The sequence below is a fragment of the Heterocephalus glaber genome, unplaced genomic scaffold (genome assembly GCF_053883595.1).
Source record: "Heterocephalus glaber isolate CG9 unplaced genomic scaffold, H.glaber_assembly_v1.0 deba00001497, whole genome shotgun sequence".
Taxonomy (NCBI): Eukaryota; Metazoa; Chordata; class Mammalia; order Rodentia; family Bathyergidae; genus Heterocephalus; species Heterocephalus glaber.
Genome location: NW_028258320.1, coordinates 32,688,143 through 32,714,608, shown reverse-complemented (window position 1 = coordinate 32,714,608; position 26,466 = coordinate 32,688,143). Strand labels below are relative to the sequence as shown.

General features: G+C 34.1%; 1 protein-coding gene across 21 annotated transcripts in view; it reads right to left on the bottom strand.

Moving 5' to 3' along the window:
- Nucleotides 1–26,466, bottom strand: part of Pcdh15 (protocadherin related 15) — a 1,622,160-nt gene that overhangs the window by 442,327 nt on the left and 1,153,367 nt on the right. For all 21 annotated transcript variants that reach the window (XR_015440346.1, XR_015440347.1, XM_087184836.1 and 18 more), the window contains 2 exons: nt 17,238–17,348; nt 12,152–12,322 (listed from right to left, as the gene is read on the bottom strand). Coding sequence is in view for 19 of the 21 variants with exons in the window: in XM_087184836.1 (XP_087040962.1) it covers nt 12,152–12,322; nt 17,238–17,348 (282 nt within the window). In the remaining 2 variants the exon portion in view is untranslated. The remainder of the gene's footprint in view (nt 1–12,151; nt 12,323–17,237; nt 17,349–26,466) is intronic.

Here is a 26,466-nt window from a genome sequence, read left to right as displayed (position 1 = left end):
TGCTATCAACAAATCAATAACAAATGCTGGCAGGCCTGTGGGGATAAAGGGACTGCTGGTGGGAATGTAGACTGGTGAAACCTCTGTGGAAATTAGTATGGGGATACCGCAAAATCTAGGATTAAAGTTCCCATTTGACCCAGGTATTCCCCTGCTGCATATCTTCCCAAAAGAATTAAAAGAATCACATCACAGAGATATATGTGCACCCATGTTTATAGTGGCCCAGTTTGTAATAGCTATAGCTTGAAAACAGCCCAACTCTCTATCAATTGATGACTGGATAAAAATGATGTGTGTATTTTTTTTAATAAAATGGAGTACTACTCAGCTATAAATAATGAGAAACTAGAGACATTTATAGCTAAATGAAAGTACATTAGGACATACTCTTAAGTGAAATAAATAGAGACACGTGTCAATACCGAATAGTTTCTCTGGTGTTAATTTGTAAATGGACATTTTATAAGTTTCTTTTATATCACAATAATTTTTTCTCTAAAAAGTGAAATAATAAAGTCCTTTACTCTTAGGGTCTTACACAACCCAACAGGTGTAGGAGCTCAGGACAAGAGCAATCATAATTCAGATAATTACTGAGGTCAAATTATAGCTGTCATTACTTGGTGGATCTCTATATTTTTTCCTCAGAGAAAAATTCACGTATATTTCTGTGGACTAAAATTTGCAAAACATAAAGGTTTATATGCATTTGGAGGATTCCTTAATTATTGATAACATCATTTCTGAGAAAAACAGTCCCATATTTCCAGCAATTAACATGCAAACCAATCTTTGCAGCAAATTATTTTGAGAGTACATAATCATTTTTATTCACTGCTGTACTTCACATGCACATACACATAAATTCTTCTGACGATTTTCAAATTTGAAAATGTATTGTTATTTTATAGAGACAATGATTAGAGCTCAAAATTTAGAGTAATACAAATGAAGGACATGTCACATATGCACCTCAGGTGATATATTTTGCAGTGTGTATTTTAGGATAATTTTAGCATAATTTTAGTATCAAATGTGTGTTATCAATTTGCTATCTCCTATATTTAAGTGTTGTGAGGTACAAAATTGCTTATAAACATAAAAAATACTTATAACCTAAGTATAAATCCAATAAGTTTCTTATATGTGACACTTTATAGCAAAGAGAGCAGATTGAGAACTAAGCATTTTGAGTTGATAGGTATGTTTTAAATAACTCTTGAACCCACTGCACATATATCATATTGATAAATGCAAACTCTTTTATGAAACCCTCAAATCATTAAAGAGACACTTCCTGGAAGAAACATACTTAAATCATTTACATTTCCTTTGTTCCTCTTGTGAGAAAGTGTCACTTAGTGGAATATTTTTTAAGGAATAAGTATATTTTTATTACATGTCTTCAGATAAACTGTCAGCCAAGGTTTTAATGATTTGGAGTTTAGAATTTTTTGGATGATTATTACAACTCTTTGGCATTATCAGTATAAATGTTTATATTACCTGTGATATTTAGTCTCTGGCTATCTTGACATACTGGGTTTTTTCAATTTCATTAAGATGAAACCAGCTCTCTTGTATATTTTATATTTTTGTTTTACCTTAAATCATAAACATTATCACAAACTCACTGCAAGCATGAGGGAATCTCAGTGAAATTACAACAGAGCTATTATAACTTTATTCATCTCTACAGAAACTGAAAACAAATAAAACCTTTCTATTAATCTTTGTGAATTTTCTTGCTCTTGTGTAAAGGAAATCTACTTCAGGAAGACTTTTCACAACATTGAGGATATGATGTATTTTTTTGAAATCTGTATTTGATTTACAAGAATGTTCCATCATTGGAAAGACTCAGAAAAGATTTATAGCAGAAGGAACAGCAAATGTACAAGGGTACAAACTCAGAAGATCAAAGGAATACATAGGTAGGGTCCTGTTGGTAGATTGTCAATATTCTAATAAGTAGACAGACATTAATTAATTAAAAATGAATGTGCACAAAATTTTTACATACCTGGCCTGTGTATTATCTAATTCCTGAGGGAAGCTGTAGGTTACATGATTATAGAAGCAAGGCTTCTCTGAGGAGTTAACTTTTGATCTGAAATCTAAATAAGTAAAAAAAGCCAGACACAAGACATATGAGAGGAGATTACTGCAAGAAAAGAACACTGAAGCACATATGTATTCAGGTGAAATAGAGTGACATGTTAAAAAAGGAGAAAATAGACCAGGGAGCAGGTGGGAGAGAAGAAAGGGATGACATAAGACAATAGGGCCTTATCATTTTTGGTAAATGCATAATATCTCATTCTTCTGATATTCTTTCTCAAAATAGTTGATCAACAGAGGTTTTACCAAAATAAATCAAGGCAAATTCTTAGAAAGCAGAAGTCTCTATTGGTAGAATCCCCCCACCCCCCAAAAAAAAACCTTTTACTGGAATGAAATTATGCTGTTTCTATTTTTTTATTATTTCATAATCATAAAACAGGTAGTATTTATTTAAATTATGACAAAAAGGTAATATTTAAATTTTCGAAATGTGTTGAGCCATTCAATATGCTTAGTTGATACAAGGATTGTTTTAAACTCAATACATCAGAGATTCATCAGACAGAAAGAAATCTTCCCTGAGAGTCCCTTAGCTCTAGTTTTTTTTTATACAATTCTGACTACATTTCAGGCCTATCTAATGGACAGCTGTAGCAGGACTACAGAAAAGAATTTGTGATGGCTTGATTTCATATTTGCCATCACCATTTGGGTTTTCAGCTCTCCCCATTCATTTCCTCTTAACAGTATCTCTGTTTTGAGAATTAGACATATTTCTATGTATGTTTAGAGAGAAGGGCAGAGGGAGAATTTATATTAAAAAACTGCCTCATATGATTGTGGTGTCTAGAGAGTTCAAAATCTGCAAGAGAGGCTGCCAGGCTGGAGACCTGAGCAAAAGTTGCTATCACAGTAAAGTCCAAAGGTTAACTGCTGGAAGAATGTCATCTTTTTATTTTTCATTAAATTTATTGGTACAAATATGAGAAAAGGAAAGAATGTCATCTTTTTAGGGATGTCAATCTTATTTTTTCCCCTTAAAGTCTTCAACTAATTGGATAAGGCTCCCCTAGATTATAAATGTGATCTGCTTTCCTCAAAGTCCACTAATTTAAATGTTAATCTAACTAAAATAAATATTTTTCACAGTAACATTCAGCAATTGTCGACAAAATATCTGGGTACTGTGGTCCAGCCAAGTTAACACATAAAATTAGCCATCACAGGTTATTTTTTTTTCCTTAAATTCTTTTATTGGTACATTTTAGGTATACAATACATTTACATTTCTCATTGGGAACTTGTACCTTTATATGATGTATCTTTGTTCTTATTTTTTCCCCATTCCTTGCCCTCCCTTCACCCCCTCCACCCTTCCCTATCACAGGTTCTATTCCCTCTGGTGAAAGAGTAAACGTGTGATTTAAACTAGATCAAATAGCTGCCCTCTTCTTTCAATTCACATTTCAGTTCAAGGATAAAAAAAATACAGTCACTTCCAAATATATCCAAATCACATGATCCTCTCCCAATCCTTCAAATCACATACTTGGGGCTTCTACTTTTTAAACTTCATCTTCCAATCTCTTTAAAGTTGTCAAGGACATATTCAATGAATCTACAGCTAACTTCTCATACTTCATTCTTACATAGGCCAAAGTCACTTGTTTTATGTAAAATAAAAATAAATAAATAATTACTATTAAAATGTAGTAGCCTTAAGCATTCTCCAGATATTTTGAAAGGTATGCATCAAGTTAATAATGGTTATCCTGAAGATTAAACTTTGAAGATGGGAGGATTCTGAATTTTAATGGATATAATTTTTAAATGTTTCTGTATAATTTATGATTAGCAGACACCTGTTTTATAACTAAAGTAAATCATGAAAATCTTTCTATACTCTTGTGTGGGGAAAATACAGAATTCCAGATGTTACAAAGAGTGGCAAATCCTATCCTTATGTGCAGTAAAAACCCTGAGGCATTTATGCATGATGCCAGGCTCTGTGGAACAATCTGAAAAACTACTAAAAAAATCCACTGCTTTTATATTCATTTTAAAAAACACAAAGAAAGAAAATGAACAACAATGCTTTCTTGCCCAACATTTAAAATGTGATTCATTGATATATTTTGGCTCACAGGACTACTTTGTGGCATTTTGCATTACCTGCTGCATCTCTCCAACATAATAATATATTTCACAATTAATTTGGTATAAACAATTGGCAGTGACAATTTTGAATTCTTAAAGAAATTACTGGTAGTATTTTTCTCCAATAAATGTATTACACTCTTTTAGAGGGTCAAAAATATACTGAATTAACTAGGAATACCACAATCAGAATAAATTAGGCAGTATCAACAAATCTAACTTAGTTGTTAATGCTGGTATTTCAATTAAATATAGCAGATATTATCTAATTTGAATTAGCTACTGATTCTTGTGAGTCTCTGAGCAAATATCCATCCTGATGATGAAATTCAGGTGATAGTTATAATAACAATATTATCAAAACCTTAATATTTTCTAGGAATTAGTTGTACTACATAAATTTTCTTTTATAGTACTCATGAAAATTACATACATTATTAATTGCATACATCATTATCTGCTCTTTCCAGATCACAAATGTAAGTTTAGGTTGAGAGGTACTGAGTAATAATCTCAAAAATAAACAAATTTCAACTCAGACTGAGTTTTTGCAAACTATCCTATGTCATGATAGAAAAGATCTCTGTAAATTATTTCCAAATAATTTGGTAAGCCACCAGATGACTTCAGAATATGTGATTAACAAAAGTTAAAAACAATATAAAAGTTAAGTGACTGAATATCCTATATCCTTATGTGTGTTTGATAGAAAAACACAGATTGAATATTAATATAAAACAATATCTTGAACTTTCCTTCCAAAAAAAATACCAGTTTTCAATTTTGTTATTCAGCAGAATAATTACTGTATTCCTTCAAATGATCTTCACAAACTCAATTCTTTATATTGTGTCTGTTTGTTCCACTGCAAATTGCAAATATTTTTACTCATCTATAAGTAGAAATATAAAATATAGAATCTATTCAAACACCATTTTGACTAAGGGTAAAAATAACAAAAGATTTCTTTGTTCTTCTAGAATTTTACATACAGCACTATCAGAATTATAACACAATTATAGACTCAAGACAATACTTGCTGAATTTTACTTTTTGGTTTTTGTTGTTGTTGCATTAGCTGTTGAGGTGCTGTGTCCTTAAGTTGAATCTGAAGTTTCTTTGATCATTTGTTTCTCAGGGGTCTGTGTGTACAATTGTTGGTGAGAAGAACAAGCAGCTGACCTGTCATTATGTTGAGTCTAGATGTATTATTTACCATTTGTTCCTTCAGCATATTCTAACAACCTTGTCATTAAGAGGTTGTGCCTAGTTAGAGAGCCGCCAATTGATTCTTCATTCATCACTGGCTCCAAAGGAGCTCCACAGGAAACATTTTGAAAAAAGTTGCCTTTAAGACTGAGTACAAATTTAATTTAATATTTGTAACATTATTGAAAGGAAAAGCAAGTATTTGGAATGATGGTCTGGGAAAACAATGAATTGTGACTCTATATGGAAACTAGGAAGGATGCTTCTTTTATATGGATCACCTACTGGATCCCTATTTGAAAGTCATCTTTCAAACTATGGCTAAGCACAATAGTGTTTGCATCATATTCTTAGTTATAAAACACTTAAAGGATATCAAAAATTTATAAATTATGACTATTAGATATTACATAATTACATTAAATATTGATGCACACTATTGTATATATACTCTTCACGTATTTCTATTTATGCTAAATATATTCATTACAAACGAGAGGGCAAGAGTCATGTTTATTTGTATTTATGCTTAGTGTTTTGGTGCATAATATGAATTTTTAAAAATTTTTAATTGCTGGATTAATTCAATTGAACACTTATTGAACATCTATTCTGTGAAGCCAATAGGTTTCAAGTTATAATATAATGAAAAAGTGAAATTTATCTCAAAGTCTAGTGAAAGGGAATCAAGTAAATGGATAGAATATAATGAGCGTTAAATATTCAGTGTATGAATATGTGGTGACAGAACAAATAAACACTTAATTTTTAGAGCCTATATTTTAGGTTAAGCATTTTGAATAACAAATATAAGCTTAATATATGAAATGAAATAGAGAGTGAAAAGGGTATTTCTTAGAGAAGGTCAGGGTCATATGCAAAGTCAGGTGTGCACAGGTAAGCTGTGCTCTTGTGTTACATGAAATAATGCTGCAAATAGCCAGATATAATACTCTTTTGAATACTCTCCTAAAAGCGTTAAGACATATTTGAATATAAGAGAAAACATTAAAGCTTTGTATTTTAAACCACAAAAGATCCGAACAATAGTGTATTTCATACAAAGTTACTGTAGCTTTGATGTAAAAGTGGCTAGAGGTGAGAGAAAATGAAGGCTTGAAGTTCAGAGTTGAGAGAATGTCTTTGACTAGCTATTTTGGAATGGGAAATAGAAATCAAACATATCTTAGTTAACATTTTATAGGTAATACACAAAGTGTTTGTGGAAAAAATGTTATTGAGTTTTGAGATGAGTGTCAATGAATTTTTGGTTCAAATGAAGAATGATACCAAAGGTAACTAACACTAGGTAACCTGAGAGTAAGTATAGGTGCATTACAATATAGTTAAAAAGGATAAAATATCTATGGAAAAAAATGGTAAAAGTATTCAGAAAAATGTAAGAAATTTACACTTGAAACTCAGGCATAAAATGAAGTTAGAAGATCTAGCTACCTATTCATAGATAATCCTTACTGAGAAAAAACTGTGAAAGAGAGAAGCCTGGAAAAAAATCCATAAAGCCTAATCCAAAATTAATTAATTAATTAATTAACTGCCAACCAAATTTCTATGAAAAATACAGAAATAAAAGTCATCAGGAATTGAAGAGCATAAACTCAAGGCCATCAAGGAAAGGAAAAAGATAAGAAGTATTATAAAAGCCAAGAGAGGGAGAGTTCTGAGATTATAACACATTTAATGAGAGTATGAGCCAAGAAGAAATTATAAATGTAGATCATTATAAATCACGACCATTCCTCTAATAAATGACAAAGTTTCTTTAAAGGGAGAGAGCACTATAAATAAATCAGAATAACTATCTTTCAAGGTTATATTTAAACTAGACTTCTTTATGACAAAGACTCTAGTGCAAGTATTTGTGACTACAAATTATTGTATCTAATCCAAGAGGTTGTAGTTGTTTTCTTCATCAATGGGACAAAATATTCAACACCCGCAAGTTGAAGAAGGAGAAGTTTATTTTTGCTCACTTAGTGCATAGACAGCCTGGCAGAGGAGAGTTGCTCAGGGAATGGGGGATACAAAGGAGAGACAGTAAAGAGAGAAAGAGGAAAAAAGATAAACTCTTCCAGGCTAGGCCCCAGCAATCTGCCTCTTCTGAACGGGACCAATGGGTCTCCTAATAACACATTTAGGTATAACTCATTAGTGCACTAATTAACCCATGAGTATAGCACCCACACGATTCAATCACCTCCCCAAATGCCCACCTATGATGGCATGAAGTGTTAGAGGGACACTTCAATATAAACCAAACCACCAGATTTTAAATGGAAGGAGGGAAAAAGATTTCTATGCCTCCTGGGGAGCTAATGTTGAAGGACCAAAAATCATGTGGTAGAGTCATTCAAGAAAGGTATATAGAGTACACATAGATAAATTTGTCAATATGTCATAGTGTTTCTATTTAGGGATAAATGATTGCAAAAAATAGCCAACTAACCAAATAAACAATGAAATGTATACTATCACTGTACTTTTAAAACATATATAAAAATGTAAAAAATGTAAAAATATGTCTTGGTCACTCCTTCATTAGAAAATAGAGAAAATTTGGAGCCATGGTATTCAATACTCAAAAGTCTACAGATTTTTTTCCTAATGCTAATAATATCTAACTTTCATAGACATAATAACAGTTTTGCTTAAGAACCTGAAAATAAATTTACATGATAATATTTTTTCTCATGCTAGTTACCTAGGCCATTCCATTAGTATAAATTTTGGCATATATTAGCTTCCAGTAGAAATTTATCAAATTGACAATAAATATCTAACAGAGGACTTCTAATTGCTTAATACCTTTGGAACAACAGATTTATCCATTTATATGGTCATTATATTATTAATCTTAATATCTATGAAGTTATTAAATTTTGTTTTAGGGTTTTCAGTACTAGAAAATCTATATGTAGTCCACATTTATGGAAATTTATCACTAAACACATGTTCATTAAAATTTTAATAAAAAGGATTTTATTATATCCCAATTCATGAGTAAAGCACTGTAGCAGACTACTTTTTACATTTTTTTTTTTCAGATCTGATAAATTCTGCATGGATTATAGTGAAGTTAAGAATACCACCGAGGTAACTGGTAGAAAATTTCACATAAACACAGAAGGTGAGCAAGTGTCAAAGCTTTCAAAATTTGAAGAATTAGTTCGAGGAAAGATTCTAAGTATGCAATTAGAGTCAGCATGTCCTGTTTAGTTGACATAAATGGTTAGTGTTCTCACTTTAAATAGCAAGATGTTACTTACGGAAATATTCTGAAATTTTAACAGACTATATAGAGGAAAATAAGAAAAGAAAAAAAAAGAATGGAGGGATATACATAAACACAGCAACTTGAATGTGAAATTCAGAAACAATCTCCAATTTGAGCCACCAGAAGTTTAAAATACATTGAAAATAATGATATAGAAACGTTCATGAAAACTTGATACAAGTATTAGTGCTGACTTTACTTTTCAAAGATTGCCACAATAAAATTACCTTTTTATAAACTTTTTTTTTTTTTTTTTTTATGGGACCTGGATCTTCTTCCAATAGACAGATGTAGAAGATTTCTACCCCTTGAAGAAAGCAGAGGCTTGACTACATCAAAAGTGATGTAGTCAAATCCAAAGCTACTTCATAACACATTCTGCCTTCTTTTCTTAGGAAGCTTGGTTTCAAACCCACTGTCTTGCTGTGAGCAATGCAAACAGTCTATGAGACACTAAGCCCTGAGTGAACACCAGCCAACAACCAGATTCAACTTGCTCACCTTCTAAATTAACAATCCTGAAAGTGGTACTCGGTGATAAATTAAGGCAACCAGTTGTTGCTACTTGAAGAAAAGATAAGATGTTCCCTGAACTCCTGCCAAATCACAGTTGTATAGAAAAAAATTAAATGATTATAGTTTGAAGCTACTAAGCTTTGGTATGTTGCCACAAAGTCTAGTCAAAATAAATGCCTAGATTTACAAGTAAACATGTTACATTTTTTTCTACATGGGAATAAAAATATTACTCAATGAATGTACATTTGTCATTTTTATTTGAATACATAAAACTAGAATCATCTGTTTCATAGAATGTTAAGCAATAACTGAATCTTTTAAAAATGATGATGAGAATGAAGATTGGTCATTCTGAAATTTTAGCAAAAAATTTAACTTAGAAACATAGTTTTTAAGGCTAACACAAATATACTTGCTTAGGCAACTGGTCATTGAACCCTACCTGAAAACCTCTTTTTATTATCATCAAGAATCCTCATGTTGAGGATCCATTATGGTTCTACTTTAAACACTATTTCACTTGGGAGTAAATACTTATGGAATGTCTTGACTGGGTGCCATCATTCTTATGTTAGAATCATTAATATATCCCATTGGAATGTTTTTGCTAATTGAAAACTGAATAACTTTTATCCTTGGACTAGTTTTTCCTTAGGTACTAATAATCAAAATACGAAAATTGCAGTACAGCAACAGAGAGGATGACTCAAAGGCACACCAATCATTACAGGATACATTTGCAGAAGTAATCTCCAACTTAACTCAGGCTCTGAAAATGAATCTGCTAACTGTTATAAAGTCAGACTTTAAAAAATGGTGAACTATTTACTTTCTTAGCTCTGAAGTAAATTTTAGTTCTTAAGATTTATTTATTCATTTATTAGCTGTATGATCATGAGAAGTTATATAAACTCTCTTCTTCCCAGAACTCATTTGTAAAATTTGCTTAGTAGCATCACCTCTGCAAAAGAATTCTTGCAGCCAGGCTTGGTGGCACATGCCTGCAATCCCAGTACTCTGGAATAATGAGGCAGGAGGATTATGAGTCTGAGTCCCCCCTATGGAGTTTAGAGGCCTAAGAAATAGTCTCAAAATAAAAGATAAAGGACTAGTGATCTAGCTCAATAGGAAGGACCTATGTTCAATCCCTAGTACTACAGAAAACAAAAACAATAACAAAAAAGTATTGTATATATTCAACCAGTTGATGTTGTGCAGAGTTTAACACAGTTTCCAGTTCCACAAAAGCTGGACATTCTATATAGTTACCCGTTACTATAATTTGTATTGTATCCCAAATACCATAAGAATGAGAAAAATGCTCAGTCAGTAACCTGAAACAGAAAATAATTCTTAATGATGTTATATAAAATTAAGTCAATATACTGACTCTTACATAGAGCCTCAATGTTTCTTTACTTTTCTAAGTACACCAAGTACAATTAAATAGTAGTCAGACTAACTCATTCAACTATTGTGATTATAACAGATTCTTTCTATCAAGGTCTCATAGGTATACTAAGTACATGTTTAACTCAGAAACATTAAATAATACCAAAGATGTATGTATTACCTGTCCCCCTTGAATAAAAGAAAGAAAAGTTTAAAGTTAACAATTTTCTTACTGGGATTCAACAAAGTAAGACCATGACATGAAGTTGGGTAATATAGATCTATTTGTCCAGACAAGTTAGCCTTTTTGTCTTTAAAATCACTTCATTTAACCAATAATGCATATTATTATCTTCATTCATCAATGCATATCATTAGATTTGTAATGATGTGTTTTTTTCCTCCAGCTTTTTATGTTCATGCAAATCAAACTGAATTAGCTATCATTTATGCTACTAGACACAAAGTGATTTTCAGATGTCAAAGATCTGCTATGAATAAAATCTACACATATAACATTGAACAAGGCTCTTTGAAGTGAATAAAATATTACATAATTATACAATTAAGAATAGACATTTATGTCTTATTTTTCAAAATCTCAAAATAAAGGGAGAACACTGAAAACCATCTTTCACACGTTTTGAGAAAAAAAATTCAAATATTTCTTAACAAATTCTGACATTAGGAGTGAAACTGGAAACAGAAAGACCTGAATACTTTATAGGAAAAAAAAAAAAAAAAAAAAAACAACTAGTCTAATAGCTGAGTCCTAGGAATTTGACTTTTCCAAAACAGAGTTTTATATATTCTTCACTTTTAGGAGAGAAGTTGCTATTTTTGTCTCAGCAGATACCTGTTTGCTTTACAATTCTTTATTCTTAGGTATGCATATCTATCATCTAGATTGAACCAAGATGTGAATTCCATACTCACAGGAATTTACAGCTCTGTTAGAATTTTTTAAAATTCAAAATTGAATGCAGAAAATATGTATTCATGATACCTCTTTAAAATGTATCTTTAAAGATGGATATTTGTATTCTGGATTTGTTAGCTCCTAATTCTGAACAGTTAAGCATAATCTTCAATATATTTCTGAACTATAATTGACTGAAAGCTATCCTGTTAACCTGTGTGTCCTCTGATTTTGAATTTTCTTTATATATGTGAATTTTGGTAAATGCAAAGGTTACTTCTTGGAGTTTTCCAGAGTATATAGCAACTGAACTCTTCTGTGATTAACTGCGAGAAATACAATTAAAACCATCAGCATCAAAGGGATTGTTGCTCCATGATATATTTCTACTTTGCAAGTGATGTAATTATGGATTATGACAAAAATTTACTGATAATCTCTGAAAATAGTTTGAGCCACCATTTTGTTAATGTTTTAACTTTTGTCTAATTAATTTTGTTATTATCAATTAAAATGCCTGCAACGTATTTCTACAGGATCCAGTGAGATTTAAAGTAGTTTAAAGGAAAGGGAAATGATGAGAATATATTTACCGGAGTTCTCAACTCAGGTATGGCAGCTTGATAGGTGAGTGGACGACAATCACGAGTGCTTGGCACAAGGAAACAAGGAAGAAACATAGGGCCCAAGTCATCTCCATCTAGGATGTCCACTGTGAGGGTGGTAGTGGTGGCTCGTCTTTCATTCAGATTTTGTGCACGGTCCTGTGAGAGGAAAAAATCAAGTAACTGGGTAAGTTATAAAAACTATATACAAAGTAGTCTCTTTTCTTTTCTTTTTGTGTTTCTTTTGTTTAAATGATTGATTAGTAACTTGTTTAAACCAGTAATCTGAAATGGTAAACCTGGAATGTAAACTGAAATCCACTGATCCTCAAACTTGCTGTCTTGGCTATATGTTGTAGTAAGTAAGCTTTTATATGTTAGACCGTTTCACAGTATTACAATAAATACCATAAAATTGTAATGCATTAATTTTTTCACTTGGAAATTTGATTTATTGAGTATTTTGAAATACATTATACAAAGAATCTAATTGTTAGTCAAATAACTCATTTTGAAAGGTGATTTGGGAATGAATGGAAAAGGTTAATGGTGCAGGTTTTTTGTACCTCCAACTCTTTGCCTGACTTCAGACCGAGGCTGTCATATTAAAAGGGTGTTTGGTTTCACACCAAATGTAAATGAAGAATTGAAGATAATGTTTTCTGATTGGTCCCAGGTGGACAGTTTGTGACCTGTGTTCTTGGTCTCCATGACTGACAGATCACAGCCACTTGCTCAGCTGGTCTGTCCAGCTCCCACTGTAACCTTTTCCTACATCCCACTCTTAACTGTGAAGAGCATACTTTTATCCTACTTTTAATAAATGTAAATTCTTGCCACCATTTTGTGTGTCTTGCCCAAATCTTTTTTTCAGGACACCGAGAACGTGGAAAGAATCTCCGAGGGACCCCCAAAACCGGTAACAAGACCATAATGTACCTCTCTGTTGAGGGCCCACACGCTGTTCTGAGTGTGTACTTCATTAATTCTGTCTAATAAACCTTTTTTTGTGCCTCTCATTGATCCATACTGAAAATTATTCTTCTTTAAAGAGAGGTATTGAAACTGAAACCTATTCCATGGGTCATACTGCGTTCGCTTAGGGAAATCTTAGGCTCCACCTGGTGACAAGTGATAGCTAACTCTTTTTGAAGTAATAAACATATTTGGGAACTAAAAGTAGTCGTGTGCAACATAGTGAATATACTATTGATAAAATAGTATAATATACTATACTATTGAATCGTTGATTTTAAAGTGGTTAATTTATCTTATGGTAATTTACTTCAATTAATATTTTTAAAAGTGATTATGTTAACAGACTAGTTTTTTATTTTATGCTGCTCAAAAAATGTCTTCTATGTGACAGTTACCAGATATTAATACTTACCAGACACTACCAATTCAAACAAACAAACAAAGAACTTCTTTCATAAGTTTTAGGTGATACTTATTCCAATTATGCTCTTTCCCAATATGGTTTGATCAAGAGTGGTTTTAGAGAAATAATTTAAGGCAAAGGCTTAAAAAGAAGAAATCTCTATTGGTGAAATTTTGCCAAGCACAACCTTATTGGCAATGTACTGTCTTTGTGATTCTACTATTCTTTTGATCATTTGATACATTATGAGCTAGATTATGATAAAATTATGGAGAAAAGCAAGAAGCAATGTTTAAATTTTAATTTTCTATTCAAAATCCCAAGAGTTGAAATTATTCAAATGCAATACATTAGAGATTCAACAGATGAAAAGTAATCTCTGCCCTTCCCTTAGATCATTAAAATTAACTACTTGTGGGAGTGAGGCTACCATGAATTATCTTGCAGGGAGTTTTATGGGAATAGAGAAAAAATAAAGAGGACCAATTTCACCTGCATGCAAAAATGTTATCACAAATTTCCTTATCTCCTACTTGTTCCCCTTCAAAACCGATTTGTTCTTTCCATAGAAGCCTCCTACGTCCACTGCACTATATCTAACCTCTCTTTCTTAGCCATTTTAGAGAGCCATTTTTATGTGTTCCCATAAGCACATCAATATCTTGTTTGTTGAAGGTCTAACAAGAACAGCAAAATGCAATATATAATATTCTAAATTGTGAGTGATATAAATAAAACAAATTTTGAGTTTTCATTCATTGTTAAGTGAAAATGCATTGTATGGTGAAAATTATCAAGAAAATTTCCTTCTATCACTTTCTCAGTTTTCCTCTCCATTTTCCTTCTTTCCTTTTTCAGAAAGCAAGGTAACACTGTAAAATTTTAAGAACATTAAAGAAAGATGATATTTTATTGTCTTAGAAAACTATGATTGCAATTGACAAACAATCTCTTTTGAAATTATCCTAGTTAAACCATAGTATGAAATAAATTATGGTCCTCCAAAATTCATGTTGCCCTAACTCCCAGTGTAGCTATGTAAATAAGTAATTTAAGGATAAATGTTATCAGAAGGACAGGCCTGGCTACAATACTAGTAATGTCCTTATCTAAAGAGAAATTTGAGAGCTCCACCTTCAAAACCCCCAGCTGACCATTTTGACCACTGAAGAAAGGCAATGTGAGAACATAGAAGGCATGGCTTTATGTAAACCAGGAAGAAAACCCTCACCAGAAAAACACCTTGCCAGACTTTTATCTTGGGGTTTCGAGATTCCAAACTGGTGAGAAAGTAAATTTCTGTTGGTAAAAACACCTAGTCACTGGTATTTTCCTATGGCATCCAAAATAGATGAATATAACTGCTTACTTGACATTTTTCTCAACCATATCTTGTAATTTCATACATCATTTATAGATCTTTTTTGTTGTTGTTTTGTTTTGTTTTGGTACCATGGATTGAACTCAGGACTGTGTGCTTGTGAGGCAGGTAGCAGCAGCACTGAGCTAAATCCCCAGCCCTATCATTTATTTTTAACATTAAATACTTAGTAACATGAAAACTTTTTCTTAAAAATTAATCACTGACAATTGTTAGCTTAGCTAAACATAAGGAATTGCATGTGACACAAAGAATAATCTATAATAAAAGCTAATTATGGGAGTTTTAAAAATGTATACCTATCTTCAAGTCAGAATCAAGAAAACCACAGTTAACAAAGTGTGGGATTTGACCTTGCTGGAGAACTCTGTCAAGGTCTCACAGGGAGGATATATTGACCCAATTCCTGAATTTTTAGCATATTGATGTAGAATGTTCAATACTTTGGGTCCCTGTGATGGCAATACAGTGTACAACTCACTACAGTGTACTTCAGAGTCCTATTGTAACATGATGTCTTGCATTGTCAAAGGTATGCTGTTTTTAATGAATGCTCTACTAAATAGGTTGAAATTTCCATCCGTACATTACAAGAAAGATGGAATTTTTTAAAACAAGGTATGTGCCTAGTAGAGCCCCCAAAATTATTTTTTATAAACAGATCAGATATAACTAATTCATTGTTACAATGCACTCTCTGTACAAACCATTGCTTTACATACGTTTAAGTAAACTGTAGTAATGCTGCGAATAAATACTTCTAATTTTATGCGGTAAGTGACAGTTCATCTCAATTGAAAATTTCTTATTGTAAATAGTTAAATTGCTAACTATTCTTTCATCAAACTGGAAACAAGTGCTAATATGCATCATTTTAATATCTGCTTTATGATTAATAGTGTATTAAACAAATGTCGGTTGTGCCAGATGGGATTAGGAAAAATGTGGACTCAAATAAATGAAATTATAAAAACCTTGATTTTAAAATGAATCTGGAACAGATGTGATTATTTTCTGATTTATTTTTAAGGCAGTGTCATAGAATGCTCAGAATAGACTTCTAGAATTTAAATATTTAGTGCTAAAGTAGCTCATAGTTTACCAAAATGGCTAGAAGCACTTAACAAACTCATGGGCAGATACATACATTAAATACCATTTCATTACTTATCAGGTATTTGCAGTAGAAAAAGAAAAAAAATGCAACATACTTAGAATTTCTCTGAGTCGTCTGACCCTAAATCATTTACCTGAAATGAGAGAAATATTTCTTTTGCTTCTGCTAACCAGTAATAGATGGAGTATTACTGGTTGAAATTTTAAATATTAATCCTACTAACTTGATTCTATTATATTTCTGTATTTAAGGAAAGAAAATAGGAGCAACAAAACTACCTTAATTTAAATCATTTTAGAAATGGGGTCTTTTTTAAAGATTTTTTAATTTGTTAGTGATGTTTATGTAATTTTTCTCATTTTTTATACATATCAGGTGATGGAATACAATTATATTTTACATCTCTCCACTATTCTAACATTCGAAATATTCTGTTTCCTTAAGCCATGAGGCACTACCTTTCCTTCCATCCCTATTTTCCAGAAAATGTTGAAAACACTGGAAGAAATAAAAACAAGCAGCTTTAAGAAGCAGGGATGTAGCTCAGTGGTGCCACACCTGCCTGGCAAGCCCAAGGTTCTGAGTTTGATCCCCAGTACCAAAAATAAATGAAAAAAATAAATAAAGCAGTTTTAAATTAGTACTTATTCCATATATAAGTAGAAAGCAGAAGGGAGAGGAGGTCAGAATGGCGGTTATTTAAGAAAAGTTGTTTTCCATAGGTTGAAATCTAAAAGCAAGTGATTTTTACATATCCAGCAAAAATGTAGCTATTTTATATAGCCATAGAAGTATGATAGTTCACTTCAATCCTCTCAGATTTTTATTTAGAACTTCTGAGATAAGATCCAGAATATCTGAATTTTAAATATGCCTCCAACATGATAGTGCTTCTGCCTTTTGGTAGCTCAGACTTTGAGAAATATTTCAATAGGTGCTAAAAACATAAATTGAGTGTTGGTAGCACTTTAGGGGGTGACTTAGAGGGTAAAGAATACAGTGAATAAAAATAATTCATTCCCAACCCTCTTCCATTTATTTTTCCATCTAGAAAATTATATAAATCTCACCACTGTCAGAGGGCCCTAATGAGAAAATAAATCATATCAAACACTCAAAGAGCATTTAATACATTCAGATGTGTTCTTTATTTCATAAGTTCATGGAAAAAAAGTAAAAGAAATTAAATACTCACATTGGCTTGGATGATGACAAAGTACCGAGTCTTATCTTCATAGTTGAGCCTCTTCCTTAACACTACATTTCCAGTCAACATGAGGGGAATTTCAAAGGTGTCATTGGATGTCTGTAAATATTAAATATATAAATTTCAGGTTGTTGAAGTTAAACTTTTTCTTTTCATATATTATAGAGTTATTCATTAATAGCCCTCAATCAAAGTCTAGGTATTTAAAAATCTTCCGCATTACCATATAATCTGTTCACCATTTGTTTTAACATCAAAGAATTCAAACATTAAAATCTGTTATCTCAATATTGTACCTTTTTGTATTCTAAATATTTTCTAATTTATCAAATATAAACTTGAAACTGTGTTATTGTAAAAAAAATCTATTAAGGTTATGTTGTTTACGCTTCATAACAGCTGCTCATTAGTTATCCAGTCAAAGACTTAGTTTCTTCTTAGAAGTTAAACTCCAAAGTGCTTTGCAGCTGTGCTGCTTTGTTAAAAGTAGCTCTCGGTGCAAGAGTATTTGCAGCTAGAATATTATTTGCAAGATTAGTATCTTATCCTTATAAAAGAGCTTATAGCACTCTTGTATTTTAACACCATTGTGAAAATTGTTAAAATAGTATCACAGTGACTACAACAGATCAGTTTTATTTCAGGCACTGGAACATTTATTTTTTTCTGAAGTTGTGGTTGTGCTTGTGGCCATCACAATACGTCCTTAGCTTAAATTTACAGTACATTTTTCCAAAGAGAGGAGGAGGAGCACAAGGAAGAGAAGCAGAAGGAATGGGAATGGCAAGGCTGTAGGGAGCATGCTACCATCCTCAAATCAGTGTGAGTGAATTCTTAAGAGTCACTCTGGAAAGTAAGACTCAGTGAGAAAACTGCTAATCAAATCTGCCAAGTCTGATTGAATAAAAGGAATATGATAATGTAGATATAGATATAGATTATGTAGATATAGATTAACTTTCTATATGTACAGTTAAGAAAGCTGTCACATACATGAGATATATCTATTTATCTATTTATAGATATAGATAGATATATGGATATATATGGATATATATCTACATAGATTATGTGAGTGCAGAATCAATTAAAAATGCATATTAATGAGATATATCTCTCTATAATATGTCTATATAGACCACAGCCACCTGACCCTGACATTTAACCAGTTCAGCTTACTGTCACTGGATGTTTCCTTTTCTGCTAATAATTCTCAATTAACTCTACTCTTTCATTTGATTGTTTTAATAAATATGTTTCATAAGTTGCCTCTGGGTATTTTCTTCAGTTTCCCAACAACATACTCCGTTACTCCAGGAACCTGGGCTGTAGATGAGATATCCTGCTAAAATGATATTTACAAAGCTTTATCTAATGGTTAAAATAAAGTAATATCTAGTAACAAAATAGTAATTAAAATTGTATTACATGATAAAGCCATGAGGAATAGGACAAGGATGCCTAATATTCATAGTACATAAGACCAGTGAGAAGTATCATGATATTAAATTTTTAATTCTTAAAAAGTTTATTACTACATGTTTGCAGTACATGTAGTTTACAATCATCTTGGGGATTGAGTACATGAACACATTACAGCTTGTTTTTTTTTTTAATGTCCTTTCCTCCTTTCCCTCCCTCCTATAATTCCTCTCTCCCAATTTTCATTCCTGTTGATTTTATTAATCTTATCTCATGTTATGGCACATAATGTTTACAATCTTTGAGGTTGTTAGGTACCTATATATGGGATATGTTAATTTTACTTATTTCTGCTTCCTTTCCTTCTCACCCCTTATCTTTGTTCCCTTGGACCACTTCCCTATTGCAGTAAATCCATCCCCTTGTCCTCTTCTATGCAGCCATTATTACTCTCTTTGTACTTTACTTCACTCAAATGAGAGACACCATATTATACTTAATCTTGTGTGTCTGGTTTATTTCACTCAACATTTTATTTTCCTGGTGCATTCATTTTCCTACAAATGTCTCAAATGAGTCATTCCTTATAGCCATGTAGTATTGCATTATATACATTTACCAGAATATTTTTATCCAGTCATTTGTTGATGGGTATACAGGCTGCTTCCAGAGTTTAGCTATTATGAATTGTGCTACTATAAATATTAGTATGCCTGCATCACTGTAGTATGCTGTCTTAAGGTATTGGGGAAGATACCTGGAAGGAGCGATAGCTGGATCATATGGAATTTCTAATTTCAGTTATTTGAGAAATCTCCAGAATGGTTGTACAAGTTTGCATTCCCACCAACAATGAAGAAGAGTTCTTTTTCACCACTGCCATGCCAGAATTTCTCATTGTTGATTTCTTAATGATTGAATTCTTTCAGGAATAAGATGGAATCTTAACATTGGGTTAATATGCATTTGTCTAATGGCCAGATATGTTGAACATTGTTTCAAATATTTGTTTACCATTGGAATTTCTTCCTCTGTAAAGTGTCTGTTCATTTCTCTTGCCCATTTCTTGACTGGATCTTTAATTTTAAGTGGTTTATTTTTTTTTGAGTTCTTAATATGTTCCAGATACTAGTCTTCTGTCTGAGAAGTAGCTGCCAAAAATACTCAAGATTTCAGAAATTTTCACCAGTCTTCATTTCAGCAGCCCATTAAGAAACTAATGTAAATGGCTCAAGTGTTATTTTGAAAAGCAGTGGACCAGGTGATGATTCTGGGAGTGAGTTTGCATTTTGTCTCTCTTTCATTAATTGTCCTATTCTCACATATTTAGTGCTCTTGTCCACCATCAAAAGAAGAGTATGGAATCAGAGTAGCACCTATTTTTTTCAGTATTACATTTGTGAAGTTAAGCCATTACCCTCTTGCTGATCATTTTGGGCAATTCTTGCTGAAACACAAACTTGGCAATGTTTACTTTAGGTGATGCAATTTAAATGTTGATCTCTACCCACATTGTATTAATGAAACAAGTCCAATTATGGCTAAATATCTTAATATCCACTGGCCGCAACCATTAAGAAAGGCCAACTCACAATTTCTTAGTGGTTCAGTGACTTGAGAGCTGTCATACAAGGGACATTTCTTCATTTAGTGAAATAAGGGAATAAGACAGGGTAAGTAATCTCATCACCATTGAAAAGACAAGAAGTAGGAACCGGCATAAAACTTGTCTCCCATACACATTCACACAAAGAGAAAGAGAATGCTGACAGTGACAATCTAGACACTCTTTCCCAAGAGATAATTTCATCTTCTCATAAACCTTCTTTGTTAATATGTGTAAAGGTTAGTTATACCAGTTTGGGCATAGTGACAGTTATCTGTTGGCCCTGCAAGAAGGTGTTGCTTCCTACAGTTATAAATGGTCCGGAATTAGAATAAGACAAAATTAGACTCTGTTCTCAGCTAAGAGCTCTGGTCATTCATAACTTTCTAAGGCAAAGGAAAGATTCTCATTAGTTCTCAGATCTGTGCTATAGTTATAAATACTGTTTTTGATGGTCTCCCTTTGGCTTTAGAAACCAGAATGTCAGTTGAAAAGAAATCAGTTACAGACACACACATGCACACACACAAACACACTCTCTCGCTCTCTCTTTCAAGAGAAGCTGAGCCAGTCCCAGCACCTGGAAGAAAGCTCCCCCCCCACCATCCCACGCTCCTAGGGCAGAGAAGCTGAGCCAGTCCCACACTCTTCCTGTTAATCTACAGACAGAGCAAAAGTCCAAATCTCCTTAACTGGATTTGTCATTATTAAATGGTAAGAAAGTCTTCTCTTTCTCTCAGGTGCTGTAATACCCTTGTTTTTCTTCATCTCTTAAAAAAATCTCTTCACTTATCCTCTTCTGCTGCCTTTTCTTGCTTTCTCCCTACCTCTGTTTCACTTCATACTTTCTTCATTTGCTAACTAATGAGCATGACTTTGGTTTTATTTCTTAGTTGCAATAAACAGTATCGACTTTGTTCTAATCAACTCTATTTATCTTTCCACAACTCTCTGATTAAGCTAGGCTATCATTCCATCAGTGGCTGATACATAGCTTGCTTGTCATTGGTAGGGGGTTTCCTTACTCTAATTATCAGAAATGAAAAGTGGAGGACCTTGCAAGATTACATGATCCTGATCCTGTTCACCCAACAGGGACTGGGATTTGAGTAGGCAACATGAATATACTCTTAATTGAAACTACTATCACTGATTATTCATATTATTTCATACAAAGCTATCCCTTATTCAACCACGTAAATACAAACACAAACATTCAGATTTAAGGATGCATTAAATATTACAATTCAGTTAAATTTAACATAAGATAAAAATAAAGGTAAGTAAAAAAAAAACAAGAGAAATCCTAATTTTAAAATTATACTTTTAAGAGCAAGTGTAGCTTCAGGATATAATCATTACTCAAAACTTGTTTCAGGAAACTCTCTGAAAAAAGAAAAAAAAAGAAAACATCTTAAGGCTCTAAAAGATACGATAAGCTTGTAAACTGGGCTGTGGTCTTGGGCTTTTTGCCTCTTAATTGTGAAACACTGACCTTCATCTTGAAGAAAGGCATTGTTAGGTGGCCAAAAATCTCAGTTTTAAACATAGGTGAAGGACCCTAGTTAGCAAAACAGACTCCATATTGCTGTTGAACAACCCACCTGCCTGCCCTTTAGATGAATTTAAAAGGAGGAAGCTTAGAAGCCTCCTCCCCTTAGAAAGTCTTTTAGAAACAACAATTAATCAACTATTGTTTTACAAATGTTCTAAAGGCAGGATGTTCCGCTTCTGTACCTTTTGCTTGCTTTGCTAGTTCTATCCCATAGGGGGGCCTAGAAACTCTTGGCCTCAAAGGTGTATAAAACATGTTTGTCTCCCCCGAGTTGGGGCTCGAGTCTGATGCTCGAATCAGGTCCCAGCCCATAATAAACTCCTGTGTGGATTTAATATCGGTCTCTGGTTGGTTCTTTCTCACTAGGTGTAACATAGGTACATATTTTTATTCTAACATAACCTGTCAGAAGGGTAACCTGACAGACAATAGGAATACACACCCACATCCACATCATAGGTTACTCATCTTGAAGACATCCCTAAAACCACAAAAATATACCCTGCTCCAGGCCATGATGAACCTCTCTCTTGAGGGCCCACATTCTATTCTCTGTTTTAAAATTCTTCCCAATAAAACTCCTTTTTCCTCTTACTGAGGAATCTTAAAAATTCTTTTTTTTCAGATGGATGTAGGTACTATGATTTAAGGTCCCCATCTCAGCTTTGGAGGACCTTTCTAGAACCAACCCAGTGATAGTCCCATCATTTTCTAAGCAATTTCCCAGGTAATTGTATTTAGCAGTGATTGATTAGTTGACTTCAGGGGCATTTATGTTGCATAGCTGAAAGGTCATAAAATTGGAATAAAGAAGACCTCAGCTCAAACTTTTATGCAAAGACATTTGACAACTAAAATTAGAACATTTAATTGTAAAATAGCAATATATTAGGACTTCAAATTCTCATAATGCAGTACACTGTTTATATTAAAACACAATATAATTCTCTGACTCAACGTCTCAAAAATAAGTAATACCTGGTTTTGCTTAGCTTAAAATATTTTAGTGACTTCTAAAATTTGGACTTTGACTTATATACAGAAATACTCAAGGATAGTGATTTGTTAAGTACCCTTTTACATTTGAAGCATGGTTTTTAACTTCCTGACTCAGGAAATTCAAATGTATTACTTGCTTACCATTACACAATAAATTATGGCGCTTTTTTGCTGAATTGCCTACAGCTATGAGGAATCAGTGAAAAAGGACAAAAGAAGGACAATTTACTCAGGAAGAGTTGATAAAAGATATTACCGCCCACTGAAACATTGCTCTAAAGCTTCAGGGGAAGAAGCTACCTATGCATACTGCTGTCACACCCTTGGTGCTTTTCTGAGTGGCACTGGTCCTCCACAGAAATCCTCTGCTACATCCTTAGTCCATGGGAGCCTGCTACAGGGGACATGTCAACAATTTCCTCCTTACCACTTTAGATTAAAACTCTCAAAATACTGACTGCATAAACATCAGTGCAGTTTGTTATTTAAAAAGATTGAGATAATTTCCAATGATGAATATCATTATAATGTATACCTTAAATGTACCAATAAAATTAATTTTAAAAAAAAGTTTAAGATGATAATCTCTTATATGAATACTTTTGTCAATCTTGACAAAAATGAGATTTAAAATAGCAGAATACCTATCATATTTGCAATTTTTCATATAAGATAAATTCTCAAAAATAAAGATATTTTACAAAATGTGATAACATATTTTGACCTATTTCAATTACAGATTTTTGTTGCTCTTGTTTGCTTTGAGTTTTTTCTAAACAATTGAATTGAACATTGTATTATAGAAAGTCTTATTTTGTATTAATGAGATAGAAAAATAAAGATTGGTAGAAAGAAGACAAAAATAATAATTTTAAAAATTGAACTTTTAATTGTTAGATTTCCCTCCCCTTAAGATGGCTGCATAAAATGCTAGCCTTCTCCTTCCCATAATACCCTGCTTCCCACTTAAAATTATGGCTTCACCTGCCAAAAGACAACCTTCTTTTTCCCAAAATGCCCTTCTTCCTGCCAAAAGAATAACCTGATACTTGCTACCGCCTATCAACTAGTGATGTCACAGGCTCCAATCCCTTAGCCACTACATCACTCAACCTTACCCCAGCTCCTGCAAGCCCCACCCCAGCTCCTACAAGAAGCTCTCCCTGTTCTGGCCATATTGCTCTCTCTCATTTGTTTGGAGACAGCCCAGCAGATTGTCCCTACAATAAAGGCTTGTTGTGATTCTGGTCTTGTCTTGGTTTTCAGCTCTTTTACCTTACATATCTGTGTGGAGACCTGGGAGGAAGGGGATCGATTAAATGATGATCTCCCATGAGACAGGGTCAATTGGCCTTTCAGCCACCTCCTCTGGACCACATTTGCCAAGCCAGGACCTGCTCAGGCTCTCTGACTTTGCTATTGCTGATGTTACACACCCACACCAGTCACTGATCTCTGAATGAGTAGGCAGTTCAGCCTCCCTCTCTTAGGGTCCTTTGTTTCATTCTCATTCTCTCCCTCCAGGAATTTCTCAAAAATCCAAGTGCTTCATCAGAGAGACCTCTCAACTGTTGGGCCCAGGACCGTGCCTCTGGGGGATACCCCATCAGCCTGGCTCCTCTCATTCTGTCCCTCCAGAGACTCACTCAGAGATTGTCAAAAGAGACAAGGACACTCTTCTCTTTTGCCCTTCTCCTAGGGAGCTGCCTTCTCCTCACTCATCCTAACATGGGAGCCCAACAATCCAACCCCCTCCCCCCTTCAATGCTTCTAGCCTGCCTCCTGGCACAATTCAGCCCTCTTGGATTGTTGGGACCAGACTTTACACCGAAATAACTTGTTTTCTATTGTAATCAAGTTTGGCCTCAATACAAAATAGATAATGGGTCTCAATGGCCTGAAAATGGCACTTTTGATTTTAACATACTGCATGATTTACTCAATTTCTGTCAACACAATGGCAAATGGTCAGAAATCCCCTACCCACAAGCCTTCTTCTACCTACACTCTTGACCTTCTGTCAAACCTGTTTGCCCTCTCAGGTACTTCTAGGCCAAATTCCATCATCCACCTCTCCCAACTCCAACCTTCCTGACCTCAACACATTTGATCCAGCTGATAACTCACCCTTCACACCTCCCCCACCCTATAACCCTGTCAGCTCTTCTTCCTTCTCACATGCTTCTTTACCTCCACCATCTTGTGAGAACCTCCCTCATCTCCACCATCTTGTGTTTCCCCACCCCACATCCGTTCTTGGTATCCCACCCTTCCAACATCGGCCCCAGCCACACAGATGCCTCTCTAAGAGGTTGCTAGGACCAAGGGCACTGCTAGAGTACATGTCCCCTTCTCTTTCTCTGATGTTTCTCAAATTAAAAAAAGCTTAGGTTCTTTCTTCTCCAATCCTGATGTCTATATTAAAGAATTCCACTACCTTACTCAGTCCTATGATATGACCTGGTGAGATATTTACATGATTCTCTCAACCACTCTCTCCACAGAGGAGCACCAGAGGGTCTGGAGGGCAGCACAGGCAGCAGATGATGATTTCCATGCCAAAGATCCAACCAAGCTAGTGGGCACACAGGTAGTACCAGACCCCCAAACTGATTGCACTTACCAGGATTATGGCCCAGGCAGAGACCTCCAGGACTATATGATTGTCTATCTCATAGAAGGCTTAAAGAAGATTTCCCCAAAGACAGTTAATTTTGATAAGATCAAGGAGATAACTCAGGGACCACAAGAAAATCCAGCCCAGCTGATGCACTCCAAAAATACATCAAAATTGTTCCTACATCTCAGGTAGGGTACGATTGTTATCAACACTCATTTATTTCACAGTCTGCCCTGACATCAGAAAATAACTTAAAAAGGTCAAGGAAGGCCCCCAGGCCACAAAAACTGAGCTCCTCAATGTCACCTTTAAGGTGTTAAGAACAGGCAAAACAACAAATGGTAGCTAATTACCAGATGCTGGCTGCAGCCCTACAGGGTAAACCACCCTCCTACAAGAAGACATTCACTCATGATGGGCCTCCTGGGGCCTGCTTGGAATGTGATCAAACTGGGCTAAAGAATGCCCCAATCCCAAGCCACTGCCTAGCCCTTGTCCTGATTGCAACCAGAAGGGTCACTGGAGTGTTGACTGTCCCATTCACTGAAAAGGTAAGAGGCCATCCCCTCCTCAAGCCCTGGCAGCAAGTACAGAGATGTCTCTGTCAGAGCTCCTCAGCCTGGTGACAGAGGATTGACGGTGCCCAGGGTCATCTGCAGCCCCCAAGGCCATCACATCCAAGGAGCCCAGGGTAAATGTCAGCATCTCAGGTAAGCCTATCTTGTTCTTGCTTGATATGGGGGCTACATACTTGGCCTTACCACAATGCTCAGGCCCCACTCATCCCTCCACAGTAACCATCATGGGGGTTCAGGGGATACCTTCAAACCCACTAATCACCCTACCCATAGCATGTTCCTTATTAGGCAGCACATTTTCACATAGCTTCTTGGTTATTCCTAGCTGTCCTACCCCCATTTTAGGAAGAGACATTCTAACCAAATTCAGGGCCTACCTCATTCTCCACCCAACCAATTCAGACTGTACCGGTATCCTGCTGCTCCTGGCTGCCCTC